This window comes from Neomonachus schauinslandi, chromosome 6 (assembly GCF_002201575.2).
Source record: "Neomonachus schauinslandi chromosome 6, ASM220157v2, whole genome shotgun sequence".
NCBI classification, from domain to species: Eukaryota; Metazoa; Chordata; class Mammalia; order Carnivora; family Phocidae; genus Neomonachus; species Neomonachus schauinslandi.
The window spans coordinates 43,960,794-43,977,062 of NC_058408.1; the positions used below are offsets into that span (position 1 = coordinate 43,960,794).

A 16,269-nucleotide genomic window follows, 5' to 3' on the forward strand; every position below is an offset into this window, starting at 1 on the left:
GTGCTCGCTCGGGGCGCGGCGGCTGCGCGGGCGGTGGGCTGGGGGCGCGGCGGCCGCGCCGGCCGACACTGCGTGGGCCCCGGAGCGGGGCGCACCATGCCGCGGCCGCGGACCGGAGAGAAACCTGAGAATGAAATTGCTTTGGCAAGCTAAAATGGTAACGAGAGCTCTGCCTTCTCCCGAGGCTTCTCTGGTGGGGACTCTTCTCCCGCTTTCTCTGGGCGTGTTTTGGACTCACTCGGAGCGAACGCAGCCATCCGATCCCCTGCTCGGGAGCTGAGGCTTTCTCGCTCTGCTTTGTATGCCTTCCTCTCGGCGTGTCTTCTCCCTCTCATCGCACCTACTTTCTCGCCAGTAGCCTTTGGTGTGTCTGGGGCAGCTGTTTGTGGGGAAGGGAAAACTTGTCAGGACCGAGAACTGTTAGTCGGGGTGGCCCCGGGAGCGCCTCTGCGTCCCAGTGGCTCTTTAACACAACTTCAGGTTTAGCTGGGGACATGGAAATCCAGGGAGTCGCCGCACGCGTCTTACTTTAAGTTGCATGATGCTGTGTTGCTTTTTTTTGTTTTAGTTTGGTTTGTTTTTTTTGCACTTGCCAGATTATTTTACGGAAATAACTTTCTACCCCCGACCGCGCTCACTCTTTGGGTCCCAACGCAGCAAGAGAAGAAAAAGACACGGGAAGCATTTCACTTCCAAAGGAGAGAGGACTCTTGGCATTTTAAACACTTGTTTGTGCCTGAGTTTAAAATGTAGTATGCTCAAATAACTGAGCCATTATGAAAGTAGTACCAACTTTTTCTACCAACGAATTATTTTTCCTTTCACTTATGGGGAGGGGAGTTAACCAGGACTAAATAAATCACAGTGTCTTAAGGGGAGGGGGAAGAAAAGACTTTAAAAGAACAACAACAACAAAAAAAGCAAAACAAAACCTAAGATATGTGAGTGAGTCTAGGAAAAAGAACTACATGGAAAAGTCCGGGGATCCTGATACCACAGGAAAGGACTGGGAGCCAAGAAAATTTCAGCATTCCCTCTATCGCAATGTGTCTTATATTGCTCTGATGGTAATATTTATTTTGAACAGCCCATCTTGTGCCCTGAGTGCTGGTGTAAGCAGTAAAGCAGCTGGGATAGATTGTGGTTAGCAGAGAGGAAAAAAAAATACTCTTTTTCTTTCTCTTTATCCCACCCCCTGGCAGAGCTCGATTCAGGACTGGGGTGAAGAGGTAGAGGAAGGCGCTGTGTACCATGTCACCCTCAAAAGAGTCCAGATTCAACAGGCTGCCAATAAAGGAGCAAGATGGCTAGGGGTGAGTAAAGCCGGAGAGACTGTGAACTTTGGAGTTGCAGTGTCTGTTGTTCTGTGAATATCATCATTATTTAGCAGAGGCAGGCTTTTCTTCTTCTTCTTCTTTCTTCTTCTTCTTCTTCCTTCTTCTTCTTCTTCCTTCTTCTTCTTCTTCTTCTTCTTCTTCTTCTTCTTCTTCTTCTTCTTCTTCTTCATCTTCTTCTTCGTCTTCTTCTTCGTCTTCTTCATCTTCTTCTCCTTCTCCTTTTCCTTCTCCTTCTTCTCTTTTGGCCTTAAAAAGGAAACTGCCAATGACCGAGTGTTTGCACTAGCGGTACAGGTCTGTTTCTGTACTTAATGTTTCCCAAAGCATCTTCCCTCGGTTTGTCAATAATTCAGAACCTCTTAGAAACATCTTGAGGTCTTTGGCAAATAGAGTGGGGGTGGCGTGGCAGAAAGTGACACGCAGTAACAGGACCAGAAAGCAGCACTCTGTTAGACAAGAGCCATAAGCAGTTTGGCTCAGATGGCACCCTTTTCTCTCCCTGTCCTTCCCCTACTGATGCTGACAGCCCCTCTCCTCCTGTACCTTCACCAAGTACCCAGAATGCTCGCTCAGGGGACAGACCATTCCGGATCTGCCTATCTTCCTACTGGGGGGAGGTGGTGGCAGATTTCCCACTGTTACCTCCTCTTTGCAGCCCGTGAGGAGACAAATGCATGTGTCGTGCCCATGATTTCATGTGTAATGGGCACAGAGTGCTGGGTCTTTGGGGAAACACTGCTTCCATAAGCAAGACTTTTTCCACCAAGGTTCTGAAATCTTGGTTGGGATCATGTGAGTTATCTGTTACCACCTACTGGCTCCTTCAACACATCCCAGGGAGAAATGGAAAGCTTAGTGACAGGATCACTCCTCGGGCAGATACCAGCCTGTGGAAGAACAAAGGAATTCTCGATCTGGAGATAGAAGTAATCCTCAGAGCAGTGAGAGGTGACCCAGAAAGCCTTGAGAAAGAAGATCAGGGTGGGCTGAAGAGAGGGGATGGAGTGTGCCTTCACCTGGCCTCATTCGAGCCACACTCAGGCTTCACAGGGGATGGACTGGAGGGCAATGAAGATTATGCACTTGCATTCAATCTTCACTGGCTTTGTGTCTCACAGAATTCAGTGCTTGAGCAGCATTCAAAGGGAGGGTGTGAAGGCGGACAGGAAACAAAACTGCCCAGGGCCTCACAGGGAGGCTAGAGGCAACGTGTAACTTGTAAGTCCCCTGAGTTTCAGGCAGGATGGGCCACAGCAGGGATCTTCTCCGCTGTGGGTTCGCTGGTCTGCTGACACAGGCCTTCACTGCTCTGGGTTCCCAGCTGCCTCAACTCAGGCCTTTCCTGCTCTGTACTTTGGGCCGAGGAACCACCCACTAGGGCACTAGAAAACCGGAGGCCTTCACTTATCAAGCAGTTACCTTACTCAGAGTCTGACTTTCAAATGCATTAGGTGCATCCTCAGCAGACCTGATAGGGAAGGAAGGAAGGCAGAACTAGAGTTCTGATGAGTCATCTCTTTGTTTTGGGTGGTTGTGTATATGCATTTTATTTAAATGTGGTATTGATGTGGTTTGGCCTGTCTTGGTGTTTCACAATGATTTACAAGTTCTAAACCAGTTGCCTTGGAAAGGGTCATTGTATTTCCTGATGCTGGGTTGTTCCTCTCTTTCTGAGGAGACTGATGTTGCTTGGGTGACAGTTTTAGTTTTCAGCCAACACAACAGCCATGAGTGAAGAAGTTATGGGGAAATGGAGGGGTTAACTCTGTAGGCCCCAAACCCACAGAGTGTGGTTCATTGAGATGTTCACAGTTATTTCATGATTCTCACTGACCGTTCTGTTCACTGGACTCTGCTTCTCTTCTCTCCCCCACTCAGCATTCTCAGATTTATACAGTTAAGAGTTGGTTCACCCTGGATTTAGCAGTAGTACTGAGATATTGAGAGGGAGGACAACGTGAAAAGATTTCTTCTGGTTGGTAGAAGAATCTGTCCCTTACCCTCCAGTGCATTTGTGTGATTTGTGGCTACCACCCCAGCCCTCAACAGCATGTTCTTAAGAACTTCCAGCTCTGATCCCACTTGTTTTCTTATCTTAGGTGTCCTGTTGGGAAGCTCTGTTTTTTTGTCCTTGGAAATTCCAGATTTAATTAAATGTGACTCAACCAATTGAGCCATAGTAATTACAAAACCCTTCTTTTTAGGACTGAGTGGCTTCTCCATATTTGTTTTCCTATGTTCCAGTAGCCCTTTCAAAATTCTCCAAAGCAACCAGTTTTAGAGTGAACTAGAGATTGAGGTGAGGTGAGGGTATTACTGAAATATGTCAATAATCTTATGAGGAAGGTGGTGTTGTGATTATTATTTCCCCCCCCACATAAAGAAATTAATGCCTAGAGAGGTTAAATTGCTTGCCAGGGTCATACACCTCGGAAGTGGTAGAGGTTGGATTCGAACCCAGTTGGTTAGTTCCTTGTAGTCAGGAACTGCCTGGAACCTTCTGGCTGTTTCCCATGAGAGTGGAAGAGAACATTGGCTCAGAAGACCAAAGGTGCATATGGCGTACTTTTTGCCTGGATGTGATGTCTGGTGCAGGACTTGAGTGATGGGACTTTCTCTTCTTGACGCTCTGAATGATAGTTTGAACCACAAGTTGAGACATTTCTTGTGAAGATATGTATCTTAGTGAGAAACTCTTGGATGTGTAAAGTGTGGAGCACCAAAGAGATGTATGAGGTTCTGTAGCGCATGAGGGTGGGCGTAGGTCTTGTTACATATCTATAAGGCTTTTTCAAAACGCCTTAAAGACTGAGCACAAGTTTTTAATTTTCTGCTACTCAGATCTCAAAAAGTAATTAAGATTCAGTTCGGAAAGGATAGCAAAAATAATTACACATCCTTAGATGGGAAGTATCATACAATCCAAAACATTTAGAACATTCTTTTTTTTTTTTATTTGTTCAATTTTGTGTATCATTGATCTTCTGAAGTAAAACCCTCCGCCTTTGGTTGTAAAATATACAACTGAGTATGGCCCAGGCTGCATTTACTTCTCTCTGCAGCTGCGGTTTTGCCTGTTACCAGTGAGGTTATGTTGGACAACTTCGAAAAGCCAAGTATTATTGAAATGCTGACCCGATTCTCCCTCTACAATAACTTCGTACACTGGGATAATTTTTCCTAGCTATAGCCCTTAAGGAGAGATGGCTGCAATTATGTCGTAGGATCATAAAGTCTCCGGATTGGAAGGGACATGAGCAAGTAATTCCATCCAACCATTCAATCAGCTTGTAGAATGTCCAGTGATTTCTGGAAGAGCAAATGGTCAAAACTTGTTATTTTTCTTTGGTCTCAGTGTTGTGGTTTTATATTGACAGTGATATGTAGAAATGATTTAAGAAAACATCCGTATTCTCTGGACACAGGAAATATACCATTTTTGGAAGAATACTCAAAGGGACAGAGGATGAGGATCCAACTGTTAGGGAAGGGGCTCTGGTGTCCGGAGCCCAGTCTGCTGTCTTTAGAATATAACAGATGCTGGGTACAGAGAAATGCGTCCAACCTAAGATAAGTTCAAAGTGGGGATATTTGTTTCTCAAGCAGGATTGGTAGTGCTAGGGGACCTCAGCAAGGTTTGTGGGGAGTGGTATGGTCAGTGGGTGGTCACATGGCTTTTCTCAGTTTTATGGTTCTGTGGTTATGTGGTTCTTGAGGTGGGGCCCCAGTTCCTCCCTTCCCTGTGTCCTTTATCTATCACCCTGTCTCCCACATAGGCCCTTGTTGGGTTGAGTTGAAATGCTTGATTGTTGGGAGGCTGGTAAAGACAGTGAACTAGGACAGGAGAAAGCAGAATATATTTAGAAATAAAGGGAACTGGAAACCTGTTATAGAACCTAGTGTTTGGAATGAATTGTGGCCAGTCCATGAGTCGTCTGGGTGCAGCAGCAAGATGACCACTTGTCACATCTGGATCAAGAAGTTGACTCTCACTGGGATAAACTATTTGGACTGACTCTATCTGGTGTTTTGGTGGTGTTGCTATCATATTACCTTCAAATAGCCTACGGTTCCTCAAGTTTTCAGCTAACTTCACTTACGGGAAGGTTCTCTGATCTCCCAAGTCTGGAGGAGATGCCCCTTCTGCAGGTTCCAGAAGCATTCTCTTTCTCTGTCATGTATTTAGCTCACTCTGTTGTAATTGTCTGGTTATTTGCTTCTATCCCTCACTAGACTGTAAACTTGGTGAAGTGGGAACCGTGGCCATCTAGTTGGCAGAAACTCAGAATTTGTTGAATGAATAGACCGAACTTCTTCCCTTTTTGGGACACTAATATTGTCTTGATACATATGAATGTGTGGTTGCTCCTCATTTAAAACACAATCAGCATGAAGATGTTAGCTTACAAAGAAGAGGAGGGGTGTGTGGGAGCGAGAAAAATCAATTAGGTAATGATTATAGCTATCTTACATTCTTTCCGGAACAAAGCGGGGCACAAACAAAGGTAGTGATTATTCATTTTAAGGAAAAAATTCACAGCAGTGAATTAACTATACACTTCCCCAGTACCTTTTAAAAGCAAGAGACCCCGTTGTACTTGTCTTACTGCTGAATATTGAAGAAAGAAAGGCAATGCATGAGTTAAAAAGTGTTGGCAAGCATTACAACTATGTGTGGTTGGAAAGCTCAGGAGCGGGATTTTAGAATTGTAAGGAGCTAAGCCCTAGAGGAGCCCTAAGTTTACAGTTGGTCATCCTTGTTTTCATCTAGGAAAACAGGCCCTTGGGTTGCATTATTCCTGTCTATCAGAGTGTTGAATTTAGGCTTTAGAAAGTAAATTTCAAAATTTAGCAGCCATCTGTAGCCGAATCAACTGATCTTTTTCCTTTTGACCTTGGGAACATGTTTCTGAAATAATCCACTAATATGGTAACCTGCACCGATCAAGAAAATGTTGTCAATTTCAAGTGCCCGAGATATCATTATGATGTTGGATCCTTTCATTGTTTTTAAAATCTGTTGGGATCTGGGTGAGGGGTATTCAGCCTGCAATTAAGAATATCCAGTTCAGTTCAGCAATTCAAGGGACTACTCAGCTGAGTTCCAAATACACGTCTACCCCTGTCAAATACATAATAATACAAATGTAAGAGGTACATTAACTCCTTATACTTAAAGTATACATTCTGTTAGGTCAGTCTTATAAACATATTTTGTTCTTATTTCTGTATAATTATAAAGAGAAAGTTTCTTGAAGTCTTCAATTTAGAAAAAGAAAAGGAGAGCAATATGGTAAATACTGTGCTTTTCTCCTTGAGTGCCTTGCTGGAATTTGTCATTGCCCTGTCCTACTTATTTCAGTTTCCTTTGTCCATGGTATATGTTCCTTTTACACATGCCCCTCCTAAATAATCAGAATCTTACAGTGACTGTCTTACACATTTTATGTTAAAATTTACAATAGTAAGCTAAAATTAGTAAGACATTAAAATTTCTACCATGGTATACCATGATATCATATCTCATGATATGGAAAAAAAAAAAGATTTCTGTAAACAGAGCAAGGAAAGTTTTGGTTAAATGGGGGAAGATACCAAATGTTGCTTCATTCCACTGGAAAAGCTCAGCTAGCTCATGTCTGAGTTGCTGATGGGTGTGGCTATCTCCAGAGTGATTTGGAGTCTGGAGTTTTTGGCAGTTTCTGGGCCCTTTGCTAGTAAACACATCCAGTATGAACTTCCTCACTGCTGTTGCTCATCTGTTTGTATGATTCTGTCATCTGTGTTTGAGTCAGCTAACCTTGCCTTCGATAGTATTCCTTTATTCATCAAAAACCTACATTATGCCAAGTACCATGTTAAGTCTTGGGAATCCAAACTAAAACAAAACACAACTCATTCTGAAGGAACTTCCAGGGAGTAGGGGAGACAGAAACGTAAACTGATTACAGCATATTGAGGTGAGTATGATCAGTGCCACGCAAGAAATCTGTGTGCTAGGGGAACCCCGGAGGAGGGCACGAAAATCAGATGGGAGGTGGGGAGTGGGCACTCCAGGAAGGCTGCATGGAAGAGAGGGCTCTTTAGTAAAGAGCTGGAGTTAAAAGAAGTGTGGGCATTGGAGGCAGGCATTCCAGTCAGCACAGGGTGGGGGGAAGCATGGAGGCTGGAGGTGAGAGCACTGTGTGGGGCTCAGTGTGGGGAAGAGGGAAGGACACCTGGTGGGAAGGTGACAGGAAAGGAGGCTAGCGAGAAAGGCTCAGTCATGTCCCTGGGAGTCTTTCATCTGTGTTTGAGTCAGCTAGCTCATGCCTGGGTTGCTGATGGGTGTGGCTATCTCCAGAGTTGAGCTCCATCCTGGGCTAAGCTATGGGGTTCGCTCCATCCTGAATGCTAGTTAGTCACGGAAGGGCTTTAAGCAGAGTGGCATGGCCAGATCTGCATTTTAACAAGATGACTGACACCTGAGGGCTGGACGCACTCTGAAGGATAGCCAGACTGGGACATGGGAGGGGGAGGAGGCTAATGTGGAGGTGAAGTGAGGAAAGGGACAAGGACCTGAATGGCAGCAGAACAGAGGGTGGGAGTGGGGGATGGGAGACCTGACAGGCAAGGATCTCAGGCACCCTGGCTTCAAAGAGCTTGTCAAAAACTGGGCTTTCTGGGATCCACGTCACCTTCTGTTCACTGGGTGAGATGTCCTGGGGACTTCCGGTCAGGCTTCCTCTGTGTGTATGCTAGCAGATGCCTTCTTTCCTGTCAGAAGGCCCTGCAGAATAACCAGACCCAGGCGTGCCTGATAGGTCATGTCCAGAGACAAGATCTCGGGCTCACAGTGAGCAAGGCAGCAAGCCGTGCGTGGTTCTCAGAGTCCAGAGAACTTTGAAGAGCTGGTGGTTTCTTCCTTTCTCTCTCTCTCTCTTTCTTTCTGAGTCTTCTGTTTCCCTACAAACTAAACAAATTAAATCTGTAGGCCACAGAGAGAGAGAGAGAGAGTAAATATGGGACCCACAGGACTATGATTATAGAGCTGTATTTTAGACAACAGCAGTTAAACTTATAATTGTCATGTTAGAGACACAAGAAATTTTATGGTTGGGTGTCTTGGCCTTTTTCCTTTCCCTCTTCGCTGACTTTAACCCCTCTCTGACACTGTTTGTCCTGGTTCCCTGCATTACTGCTCTTGGAGGCTCAGTCTGATTGCGAATTCCACTCATGTACAAGAAAAAATCTCTCTTTCTCTCTTATACACACACACACACACACACACACACACACACACGGTCTACATTAAGATGTCTTTTCACATTTAACTTTTTAGGATTTCCCACATTTTGGAATGTCACTCCTTGGCCTCTTCTGTATAATTATTCAAAGCCTGCCTTTGTCATGTTTTGCTTGTTTTCCCTTAATTGTGTCATTTTTGTGATTAACTTGCACTGTCTAGGAACTGCCTTCAGTTTAAAAAAAGAGTAAAGACAGAGAGAAGGAGGAAGGAATAAAGGTAGGGCAAGCTTCCAATATGAGGTTGAAGCCTCCGCCTTGGAGGAAGCTCAGTCAGTCTTGTAAAGAGAGAGTCACGTCATCTCTTGCTGATCCTTTCGGCTTAACCGTTGGAGAAATACCTGTGCCTTTCCATGGATGTGGCTGCGTACGTATCGTGTTCTGATGGCTGGGGTTCCTGCCTCACTTGGTTCCACCAGGCCGTGTTCTCCTTTATGGCCTGCAGTATGTGACTTCTAAGGCTAATAACAGTGGTAGTTGGGGGTGAGATCGTGTGTTGTCAGTGGTTCTGTATATTTTTCCATCCTCACAGACTCATTACCCTACATTTTCTCCCATTTAATTGCCCGTGCCATCTGTAGGCCGTTCATTTGAATTCGTTTCCACGCAGTTAATCTTGTCCCATGTAAACTTTCCCAGACGTTTTTCTGTTTGTTTGCTCCTTTCAGCAAAGAATTGAGCAATTCAACTTTTTCCTTTATTTTGTTTCCTGCTGATTTAAATATCCATTCTCCTCTCTTATAAAAGCGAAGCCAAGGTTGAGTCCTTCCAGTTTCATAATTCTAGAGAAAGCTGTGGAAAAGCAAAAGCAAGCCTTTTCTGCTAAAAGTAGGATGTCTTTGGTAAGTAGCATCAACTGAGGCTCTTTGCAACCCTCTTGCTAGCACTTTCCCCTGGTTATGAGCCCTTCTCGTGCACATAACTTCTGTTGCTGCTGGTGATGAGGCTAGAATAATGGGGACAGTTTTTATCTAACAGAAGAACATTTAATGGATATAAGTAAAAATAATCAAAACTGGATTAGATATTGGTTTAAAATGCTTTACAGTCATGATTTTTCCAATTAAAATTGCAACACTTGAAATTATTTATTGAGGGCGCCTGGGTGGCTCAGTTGGTTAAGCGACTGCCTTCGGCTCAGGTCATGATCCTGGAGTCCCTGGATCGAGTCCTGCATCGGGCTCCCTGCTCGGCAGGGAGCCTGCTTCTCCCTCTGACCCTCCCCTCTCTCATGTGCTCTCTCTCTCTCATTCTCTCTGTCTCAAATAAATAAATAAAATCTTTAAAAAAAAAAAAAAAGAAATTATTTATTGAGATAACGGACACTCCTGAATAGAAAATTCAGGAAATCGGAAGCATTTTGTTAGTTTGTGGAGCACATGGAAAACATTTGCCATCTTCTGTCCCCATGTTGCTTCCTCCCAGTGGCATAGCACGATGAGAATATCTATTTTAAAAATGACTTACCCAAGTATGAACAAGGCCCGGAGCCATCAAGGCCCGGCTGTGGGGCTAGCACCTGGTTCTTTCTCCTCAGTTGGAGCCTTGGCAGGACCTGGCACCTTCTGGTCGCTCTTCCTTCTCACGGGTGTTTTCAGCAGAAGCTCGGGTTGAAGGAGGTCGTAGGGCACTGCTGAAGAGCCACTAGTCAGTCATATTGTAAAAACTTTGCATGGGTAACAGACGGTCACTATGCTTTTTGTGGTGAGCATTTTCAAAATGTACAGAATTGTTGAATCACGGTGTTGTACACCTGAAGCTGACGCAATATTGTATGTCAACTGTACTTCGGTTAACAACAGAAAAAGAGAGCGCCCGGGCTCTGGAGCCAGGCCGACCTGAATTCAGAACTCGTCCATGCCACGTGTGAGTGGTGTGGGCTTGAGCTGTGACGTGACGATCCTTGCACTCGTAGAGAGGACACCAGCAGTCCCTTCTGACAGAAGGACTGTGAGGAGTGACTGAGTCATGTCTATAAGGCGCTTGGCACAGTGCCTAGGTTATGGGACGCCCTCTGAGGGTGGGGCTCTCATCGGGACCCCACTGTTGGGGCCCTCTTTTGAACCCTGCCGTGGAAACTTGTAGAAGCGTGGGTGCCTTTTCTACCCGAGTCCCCCGAAGCCTGGGGCTGTATATAAACCAGATTGTATAAGAAGCAGCATTAGCAAGGCTTTAAGGCATGTTCCTGACATCACTTTCTCCTTTTGCACATCTGGGAGGAAGGACCACGGCAGTGTTTGGTAAACCTTGTTTATTAGAAGCAATATCTATTGTGTTTTCTCCGTCTGGCTGCCTGTACAGCGAAGGGCAATTATCACTTGGGCTCTAATATTTTGCATTTTAAATTCCTCCAGTTTTCCCAAATAGTTAATTGGTTGGTGTGCTTATTTTAATGCCTTAAAAATATTTTACTACTTAAAAATTATATTTGCTATTTCTGACTGAAAAAAACAGGAGGGTAGGAAACCACTTTTCTACATTGGTAAGCATTATGCTGATCATTCTTTGTTGGACATAACTTAGGATGTTAGCAAACTGTGCTTGCCCCATGAATTTCAAGTTCCGGATTCAACTTCAGAAGTTCAAATAAAGGTAAAAATTTCCCACTGTACCGCACGTCGATTAGCTAATGTAGTACTTGAGCCCCAAACTAGGAATGAGCTGAATTGCTCCTGAGGTTGTGACTTTCAGAGTGTCTCGTGGGTTTTTAAATCTTCACTTCCCTTACCTGTGATGTGGTGCAAATACCTGCTTTTCCTTCTGCCTGTAGGTTTTGTCAGGATCATCTGAGTTAATGTATAAAAGTACTTTTTAATATGTAAATAATTATACAAATATAAGGGTAGTCTTCTTGTTGTTATTTAACCTAAAGTCATTTTTTTTTCTCTCTCTCTTTCCTCACTGCCTAAGTGCTCGATGGGCATATGGTCTGTTCATTAGTCCTCCTTTTCTTCCCTCATCCCAGAGAGAATCCTTTCTATATTTTTTTCTCCCCACTTGCTGTTTACTTAATGATATCTTCATGTTCAGCAAGGAGTAGTGTTTCCTCTGCTACCGCCATTGATATTCCTGGATTTGTAGGTGCACTGAAAACGTAGACAGGGCTTCTCGCTATAGTTTGGATGTGGGGACATAAATACCCCATATTCACAGGAGTCTAAAGACAAATGCAGTGAATATTTTACATATGAAAATGAAAACTTCCTTCTTTCTCTTTCTTTCCTTATTCTCTCCAGTATCTTTTTTTTTTTTTTTTTTTTAGATAATGGCTGTTAGTTTTCTTTGATTCTCCCTTTCTTTCTGGTACTTTTAATTTGGTGCAGAGCAGGGTGGTAAAGTTAATGCACCAAGGAATGGAAAATGCTTCCAGCCTTCCAGAGCTGCTGGAAAATCAAAGCTTGGTTTGAGGCCAAATCCTGATGTGGGACTTGAACTCATGACCTAATGCCAGAGGCAAGAATGTTACCAGCCGACCCACACTGACCCTCATAAGATTAGGCATTTAAAATACTTCCTCTGAGTAGTCCTATTGTTGCTTTCTGTTTTTCTCCTCTTTCAGCCTTTTCCTACAACGTTCCTGGCTTCCCTGTTAGGAATACAATTTTAGTTTTCAGATCTTTTTTTCTCACTTCCTTTCCATTTGCTTGTTACTGTTACTTCCTTCTTGCTTTCCATGTCTCCTGGGTGAGTTCCTTTTTTGTTGTTGTTCCTGTTCCTTCCTGTACTTCTTCTGGATTAAAAATAGTCTCCAGGGTCTCTGGCTGCTTGCACATGAAGCTGACCTTCCTTCTATTCATATAGGGTTCCCCCTGAGCATCTGAAGATCCTTTCCTCCTCTCTCAAGATACTCAAACCCCCGCACCCATTCCCTGTTATTAGCACCCATTCTCAGCTGACTTATGGACTAATTGACCCTTGTACTCAGAGCTCTAAATGAAAATTAAATCTCTTGTACAAAGGTGTTGAGCAAGTGCTTTGTTCACGTTAAGTGTCACTGACAAACACTGACTTCTCCCCACATCTGCTGACTCTGTGTATGGTGCTGAAGGAGAAGGAACTCTTGGGCACTGACTTTGAGGTGCAAGTTTAATATTCATCTACGTGCAAAGCAGTGGCTCCGCGATCAGGGGAACCCCAGGAAGCAGCGTTCTTCCAACTCGCTGGTGTGGGCATCCCAGAGGGATCGGCAGTCATTGCACTCCCACAGAAGCGTTTCTCAGGGAGTTAAAGTTGATGAAAATGTTTCTTCATGAACATTCTTTGGTTAGAGTTGGAGGATTATGATATTCTTTACAAAAATGACTTTCTACCCAGTGTTGACCTAGACCATCCACAGATGAGGGTCTGCTTGAGGGTTTATCCCGGATACAACTTTAGATGGCTGGGCCAAAAAGTGCAGGTGGACAGCAGCTCTGATAGCAGCCCCCAGTCCTAACCTGAACTCCCTGTTTCGCTGAGAGTTCCAGCAACAGGGCTGATGAAGGGTTAAAAGATTTCCTTCCATTTGTCACCCCACCTCCCTATGTGGATATATCTCCAAGAAAAGAACTAGCTGTATCCCTCCTGGAGAATCCAGACTTGTAGATTTCATTATCCCTAGTGACGTCCATGTTTCTGAGCAGCTCTGTCACCCTCCTGTCACTGCTTCTGCCGCTGAATCAGCCTGTAGTGCTTTTCTGCTCCCTGATTGACTGACTGATGAACTCCCACTTACCTTTCAAGTCCCAGCTCAAATGTCATCTTTACTCTTCTACCCTTCCTGATCCCTCTTCTGGGATAATTACCCTTTCATCTGGGTCTCCTTAGCACTTTACCAAAAGCTCTCTTATAGCACTTATCACAACATATCCTTTTATTTATTTTTTTCCTCTCTGCCCTGTTCCTTTGTGTGCTTCGGGGGTGGGGACCCCCGTTGAATCAATCTTTGTACTCCCATCACCTGGGACCATGTCTGAGCCACACTCGGTACCCAGTAAGCACCTTATAAATTGTTTGGCCTTACCTCTATTATAAAACGTGTATCTTTATGACTTCTTTTTTATTTTTTTTGCCATTTGGTGATGTTGTAAATCTTATATTTTGAAACAAAAAGGAAAAATATTAAATAAGTAAGCTAGATTTAATTTCTATTTTATGTGTCACCAAATGACACAATGAAAAAGGAAGATGCTGCTTTTGCCTCATTTTTGTTATCATTATTTGATGGACACATTTCACAATCTTACAAAACTTGACTTAACTGTGATGGTGACCTCTATAGATGGGATAAGGTGGTATTTAGAGTTAATCCATAAATTTTGTGGTGACATATAGGTTTGAGTCACGGGTCAAAGATAGACTTTTGGGAATGCAATTTCTCTTTGGATTTCAAAGTTATTTTACTTAGGGTTTTCACATATTTTATTATATCTTAATCTGATGGTTCCAATTTGCTTCAAGCTTGCATTGACCCAGTGTCAAGCCAATTTGGCTATGCTCTGTGCAACACATTTTTGTAAAAGGATCTGACACCCTCCATGCACATGACCACTAGGGTTATGCACATCATGGTGAAGGCTGTCTGAGATCTTTGTGGCAGGCTTGTTGTGTAGGGCACTCTCTCCGGGTGTGCTGTTCCTTACCAGGATTCACTGGCAAAAAGGGAAAAATATGTGAAGTAAATTATATGTTATTATATAAACATATTATTTGTATACTTTTCAGTGTTCACAAGTAAAACTCAACTCCCTTTGCTCTCTTACCCTCTCCAACTTTCCTCTTCTCTGTGGTCTTACATTCTTAACTCTTGAATTTCTACTTCAAGCGAAATGCAAAGCCTATGCCGGAAGTTTTCAGGATTCTAGCTGTTGTTAGGTGTTTTCATTCAGACTCTCCTGGTGTCATTGGCTCTGGCAAGAGCAAATTTTCTGACTGCTTCTGATCTTTCTTGCCTTTTTATGGAGCATGCTTTCCTCACCTTTTTCTGTGTATAGGGATTCGATGGCATCTATGTTTGCTTTGGACAGAAGGAAGCACCTTTTTAAGCAATTCTTAAAGTTATTCTTAAAAAAGTGATGCAACATCATTATCCATATATTTTTTTAAAAGGATCATAATCCTACCGCTATAACACAGTTGTTTATACATTGGCTCTTTATCTTCTAGTCTTTGTCCACATAGTTGCAGTCCTGCTATTTATTCAGTTTTGTAATCAGCAAGATATATTTTTCAGAACAAATTCTCTAGAAGTTACTTTCTAGTTTGAATCTTTTGTGACATTTGTTCTATTTCTCATGTCACAAAAAACTGCATTTGGACTTTGTGTTTAAGGAGTTTCAAGGTGATAGTGCCTATCTGTTATTGGTTAACGAGCTTCATTTCTGTCCTTTTTCCTGTGAAATCTCCTCTCCTTTATCAGGACTGTGGAGCTTTTACGAGGAGCCTGATAGTACAATGAGGTGAGGGCATGTGAGGAGTGGAACGCACCCCTTTCTTCTGCTGAACACCATTGTGTGCTCTGCTCTGGGGTGTGGGGCCAGAACTCTCCAGGGCTACACTATTCAATATGGTAGCTACTAGCCACAGGTGCCTATTGGGCATTTGGACATGTGGCTAGTCCAAATTGAAATGCTCTGTGCATGCAAACCCATCATGTAAAATAGCTCAGTGAGTTTCTATAGTGATCACATGTTGAAATGGTAATATTTTGATATAATGTATTAAATAAAATATATTGTTAAAATTCATTTCATCTGTTTCTTTTACTTTTTTTAAAATGTGGCTACTAGCAAATTTAAAATTACATATTGGGACTGGCATTATATTTCTATCTGTCAGTTGTTCTAGGGCCTCGCATTTAAAAACACAGGATGTAGTTTATTAGTGTGTTCTGAAATCAATTCAGTGGGTCAAAAATTGGTATTTTAAAATTGGAACAGAACGGAATAGAAAATATCAGAATGGTATTATTCTGAAACTTCTTGTTTTAAATACATGTATGTGTTTACTGAGTCACTTGTAAAACGTATCTTTTCTTTTTGCTATGAATTGTCATTAAAAAGGTTGAAAATCACTGTTCTAGGGTGGTCCAGCTTAATTTAAAGCATTACCAGGAGGCCTGGTCTGCTCTGTAAGAGGACAGGTTGGTACCATGAATACCATGTAGATTTCAGGTCTGGTTGGTGGAAGCTCTTCTAGAACTTTTCAACTAAACCAGACCCAGCATCAAAGTAAATCTGAGCACGAGGGCTCATCCAAAAAACAGTAGCTACTCAGGACCAGCCCAGAGGGAAGGGTCAACTAAGGACGGCTGCCATTCTGCCATCTGACGTCAGGACCTGTGTTGCCCAGCAATAAAGTGTCCCTGGAGCTGGGAGTGACTTTGTCTGATTAGTTTCTTCTAGAAACTTCCTCAAAATGGTCTCCTCGGTGGGTGGTGATACTTTCTAAGAAGGAGGGTGGTTTCTTAATGACCTTTGAGCCAAGCTGGGTTGGACAAGTTTCTCTTTGGCCCTTAGATCTTCCACCCACCATGTCCTGTTGAAATCAGAAGAGGCTGTACTGCAATCTAGGACCACACCAGTCCTCTTCCCTCCTGAGAGAAAACATGTGCTTACAGTACACAAGATGGGGGCGGGGGGGGGGCAGTTACCAGGGCGCTGTCTGTGAC

General features: G+C 43.4%; 1 protein-coding gene across 4 annotated transcripts in view; it reads left to right on the forward strand.

Moving 5' to 3' along the window:
• RGL1 (ral guanine nucleotide dissociation stimulator like 1) overlaps window positions 1-16,269 on the forward strand; it is a 158,664-nt gene that overhangs the window by 35,622 nt on the left and 106,773 nt on the right. Inside the window, exons 1-2 of one of the 4 annotated variants that reach the window (XM_021682581.2) lie at window positions 19-157; window positions 1,203-1,313. The exons of 1 other annotated variant lie outside the window; for it this stretch is intronic. In XM_021682581.2, coding sequence (XP_021538256.1) covers window positions 131-157; window positions 1,203-1,313 — 138 coding nt within the window. In that variant the 5' untranslated portion in view covers window positions 19-130. Of the gene's footprint in view, window positions 1-18; window positions 158-1,202; window positions 1,314-16,269 lie in introns of those variants that run through there. 2 more of the 4 variants (XM_044916387.1, XM_044916384.1) reach the window with 2 other exon arrangements.